The sequence below is a fragment of the Berghia stephanieae genome, chromosome 2, assembly GCF_034508935.2.
Source record: "Berghia stephanieae isolate SIO BIC M18660-M18661 chromosome 2, UCSD_Bste_1.3, whole genome shotgun sequence".
NCBI lineage: Eukaryota > Metazoa > Mollusca > Gastropoda > Nudibranchia > Aeolidiidae > Berghia > Berghia stephanieae.
In genome coordinates this window covers 103,801,393-103,806,392 of record NC_088361.1, presented here as the reverse complement: position 1 = coordinate 103,806,392, position 5,000 = coordinate 103,801,393, and the positions used below count along the sequence as shown (strand labels likewise).

At 38.0% G+C, this 5,000-nt stretch overlaps 1 protein-coding gene across 4 annotated transcripts in view; it reads left to right on the top strand.

Annotated features, from left to right (window-relative positions):
• Window positions 1–5,000, top strand: part of LOC144966124 (neural-cadherin-like) — a 173,194-nt gene that overhangs the window by 43,280 nt on the left and 124,914 nt on the right. For all 4 annotated transcript variants that reach the window (XM_078902233.1, XM_078902231.1, XM_078902232.1 and 1 more), the window contains exons 11-12: window positions 1–17; window positions 1,036–1,316. The exon at window positions 1–17 is cut by the window's left edge and continues 90 nt beyond it. In XM_078902233.1, the coding sequence (XP_078758359.1) occupies window positions 1–17; window positions 1,036–1,316 (298 nt within the window). The remainder of the gene's footprint in view (window positions 18–1,035; window positions 1,317–5,000) is intronic.

Sequence of the window (5,000 nt, the reverse complement as noted above, 5' to 3'; positions counted from 1 at the left end):
CACTTTCTCTTTTGGAGGTCAGTATAGATTAATCTCTGGCTACACATACTCGGGAGGCCCCAATAGCTCAGTAGGTAGAGCACGCACTTCACTCGCTTCACACTCAAAAGGACCAAGGTCGATCCCGGGTACAATCGAGATTTATTTTTTTCTGACCCCCCTGACCACCCAGCAGTCATTGGGTAGCTGGGTCTGTTAGATCTGGCGGAAAGTACTTTGCGATTAATTTAGCGTCCTATCCAAAAGGTAGCAAATTATTGCTATTGTCAGTTTCACGCTATAGAAACCGGGATAAACTCCTGCTCCATGTGCCCAATGGCTCTGAAGGACTTCTATAGAGTAATCTCTGGGTACTCATAGATACTCGTATTTGCAGGTCCGATACCCGAACGCAATTATGGGGCCGATTTGACATTATAGTTGTGGGCACTATTAATTTTGCGTCGGTTTGTGAGTAAATTCCATTACAACAATGAGCCCATAACACTTTGGGTAATCAGATCTGTGAGTACCAGTATCTGTGAGTACCAGTATCTGTGAGCTAAATGTCGTACCATCAGGCATAAGAACACATTCATCCCAACAGCCATTACTATGCGTCATTACGAGGGAGGTGACGTCACGACTGTTGAACCCTATTGTGCTTCTAAAAGTGACAATTTAACGAATAATAAATTAGAACCGTTTTCTTACTTGCGGCTATGTGGTCAAGTGGTATGACACTCGCTTTCGGATCGGAAGGTCCTGGGTTCGAGCCTCGCGCTCGGCGCATAGTTGAGTCCTTGGAAAAGGCTCTTTACTCACATTCTCTCACCGTACTCAGGTGTAAAATGAGTACCTGGCCGTTAACGGCGTTGTCTTTGTCCGAAAAATTGTAATATCGCCTGACAGGCGTCATGCCCCGTCCTACATGTTAAATGTTGCTGTTGACCAGGGACCCCTTGTAAAGCGCTTTGAGCACAGTTTAGTGGATATTGCGCTATATAAAAGCTCAATTTTTTATTATTAAAAAAAAATTTTTTTTTACTTCTACAGGCCGGAGTTTAACCCAGGACATATTTTCCATCTCTGCCACAACCGGAGTGATCAAAACAACTGGGCCAGTGGACAGGACCAGAGACAGTTACCAACTGACCATCGTGGCTATCGATGACGGGGCTTGCTGTGGCCGGAAGAAAACCCAGACCTCCACCTCCACGTTGACCGTCAATATCATTGACATCAATTCCAACAAACCCCAGTTTTTGACCTGTAGTGACTACGACATGCAGGCCAGCCTGATGGAAAAGTCGCCGGTCAGCACAACAGTCATTACGGTAAGTCGAAATAGCCCTAATTGCTTGCTACCTTTTTGATAGGATGATGGTGAAAGTTTAGTGGATCCCCCCCCCCCCCCGAACCATAAGACTCATGGTTCCGGAGTTTATACCGTTTTCTAAACCATGGATCTGACAATAGCAATTGATTGCTATCTTTTGTATTGGACGTTTGTCAAAGTAGCCTTTCGGGTTGAGCTATACAGCCCATGGATCCAGAGTTTAGCCCAGGTCTTAAAGCGTAAATTGGACAATAGGTATTGCTTGCTATCTTTTGGATAGGACGTTAGCACTTTACAACTGATATAATAGACCCAGCTACCAGTTGTAGTTATGTTGACACTCGACTCGCAGTCTGACGCTTCCATGAGACTCACGTTACCATGCACAAGGCGATTAGCACCAAAAGAAAGTAAGAAAAGTGAGCTGTTGTTTGTAGTGCACAAGGAAACAAAATATTATCTCATTGGTTGAAGAAATGAATACAACTCACTTATCAATTTCTTTTGATAATCGTCTCTAACATGCGAAAACATGTCTCGTTGTTTTTCCACCCGATATAATATATATATAAGATGTATTTTGGTTACACACAAACACATAATATTATATATATATATATATATATATATAATATATATATATATATATATATATATATATATATATATATATATATATATATATATATACATAAAATCATTAATTGATCGATATTTCAATAAAAGGTTTCTGGCTAAAATCTGGCCAAATGTAACAAATGGGTTTTGGTTCAAAAATAATAAATATGAATATAACAGCTTAAAAAGAGAACAAAATACCAGACACGAAACGTTTCATGCTCAAAACCCTTCTTCAGCCAATAACAAAAGTCAATGAAAACATAAATCAATACTTAATATCAGGACGGTGGCCGAAACATAATCAGCACGTCGTCGCTGTATAAACATCGTGGGACGTTCCGTGTTTTGTTGTTTTGTTGTTTTTTTTTAAGCTGTTCTATTCATTTTTTGTTTATTACTTTTTACAGTCCACAGCTTCTAGCAGCCTAGTGGTATGACACTCGCTTTCGGATCGAAAGGTCCTGAGTTCGAGCCTGGCTCAGCGCATAGTTCAGTCCTTGGAAAAGGCTCTTTGCTCACATTCTCTCACCGTACTCAGGTGTAAAACGACAACCTGCCCGTTAACAGCGTTGTCTATGTCGCAAAAAAATTGTACTATCGCCTAACAGGCGTCATGTCTCGTCTTACATGTTAACTGTTGCTGTTGGCTGTTGGATACCCCTTGTAAAGCGCGTTGATTACGTTTAGTGGATATTGCGCTATATAAAAGCTCAAGCTCAATTTTTTAGTATCACAAAGCTATTTTGACGAATTTTCTCTCTGGATGATAAAAACAACTTTAGGACTTATTTTCACTTGACCCAGCAACCCCATTCTCCTCAACGATGTAAAATTCAGAATCCCGGTCAATTCATCAACAACAAAGTGTGAACGTGACACATTAACTCACTCAACCCTAACACCGACTATATCCGTAGTTTACCCGGGTTACTTTTGCCCCATGCGTATAAATTTATTACATTTTTCTGAGACAAATTATAGTATCAAAGCTAATGTTTTTAATTTTTACATGTTAATCGTAGTTGAATAAACATATCTATGTACATGCTCATTTTTAATACATTTTTTCTCCAGTTTTCAAAAGTAGCAAAAATCTCTAGGATTGAGTGTGTTAAAATTATGTATGACTCTTAAAGTCTTGTATGGTGTGGGTTGTGTTTTGTTTCATCAAGTTAATCCAAGCATCCAAACACACTTTATAGTCACCTGGAACAACCACAAAAGACGTCTAACTTCTACGTCATGGCACAAGACCGAAGGGCTCGAGCTCAGGTGGTCGCTGGTTCGGATAAGTAAGTAAGTAAGTAAGTAAGTAAGTTTCATCAAGTTTGTTAAAAATTTCCATCAAGTTTGATTTGATAGCTTCCAACTTGACACGGCAAACAACAAATACGAAATTGCCTGCAGGTGAAAATCCATTTTGTTGTTGAAAATGAGTATTTCCTCGTTGTATTTGTTTTAACATAACATAACATAACATAACATAACATAACATAACATAACATAACATATGGTATAGGGCGAAATAGGATAAAATCCCTTGAATGCCCTTAATATTAATAGTAATGCCATAAATCTATTGATTAAAGATTACAATAATGATGCACGTGGTAAAGATAATATTTCAACTTAAATGTACTCATGTATGTGTGGTGTACAAACATATAGATAGTATGCGCTTGGCTAAGAAGCTCATAACATTGCCATCCGGAAGTATAACGGACCAACACACAAATCTGTGTGCATCCATGACGTTTATAGTCGGGTTAATACAGTTCAGTGATCATTACTCATAAACGCGGATGGCAAAAAAACAATAACAAAGACTTGAGTGACGTCATCTTCGAACTATCTATATCTTGAACCGTGACATGTAAAGCACACACACACACACAAACACACACATACACACACACACACACATATATATATATATATATATATATATATATATATATATATATATATACAGACACATTGTTTTGTTTACAAGTATTGTTAGTTAACCGACAACTGCCGTTTTCTGGAAAAACTCGCATTTAAAAATTTGGCCAGAAAACTCGTCCTTCAAATATCGATCGATTTAAATGACCCTCATCTTGGCAAAAAACTCTCAAACCTGGGACTTCGTGAAGTCCCAGGTGTGAGAGTTTTTTTTGCCAAGATGAGGGTCATTTAAATCGATCGAAATTTGAAGGACGAGTTTTCTGGCCAAATTTTTAAATAGGAGTTTTTCCAGAGTACGACAGTTAATGGTTAACACTCGTAGAACAAAGGATGTCATTGTCATGCCTTAGGTGTTGTTTTAAACCCATTTTCATTTCTCCATAAATTTGTTTTGCTTCAATGCAATAACAATTCCTACATTAGTGGATTTTGACGGTATTCATGTAGACAAAGATACAGTGAATTTAATATACATTAAATATTAGATTTGTACTCATTTTTCCTTAATCGCAACACCATAATTATTCCCAGTAAAACGAAACCATTGAAAACCTTTGCATGGATTTTCTCTAATAATATTATTTGGATGTAAAAAATGCTGTTTAATATTTGATCTTTGGTGATTAAAAGTTGTCATGTTTTGATTGTCATTGATGATTTAGCCGATGGCAGTGTTGTTAATCCATTAATACAGAGATTGAAAGACCGTGAGTTCAAGTTCCAAACAGAGGCGGCTTTTTTTTTCATTTCACGTCTTATTTGAGTTAAAAAACAGTGTTTTAACCAGAAATGAAGTGAATAGGAAAGTGCCAGAAGACAACAGAGAATAAAAAACTTCACGATAACTCATACGGTAGAGTCACGCTCTCCCCTGCCAGGCGGAGTTGTCGTACCTGTAATGTTGTGGGTTCGAGCAAAGCCATCGTTATGTTATAGCCTGACACTGAAACCCAAAAAGACTGGCAGTTTCACGTCATTAAAATTTGGTTTTTGCACCGCCTTGTGAGTTGTCGTTAGTAGAGCTCATGGAAACAAGTAATTAAATACAACTCACAATTTGTTTTCTTTTGTGGCAAAAGACTGGTATTTTGACGTCATTTTTTGGTCAGTATCA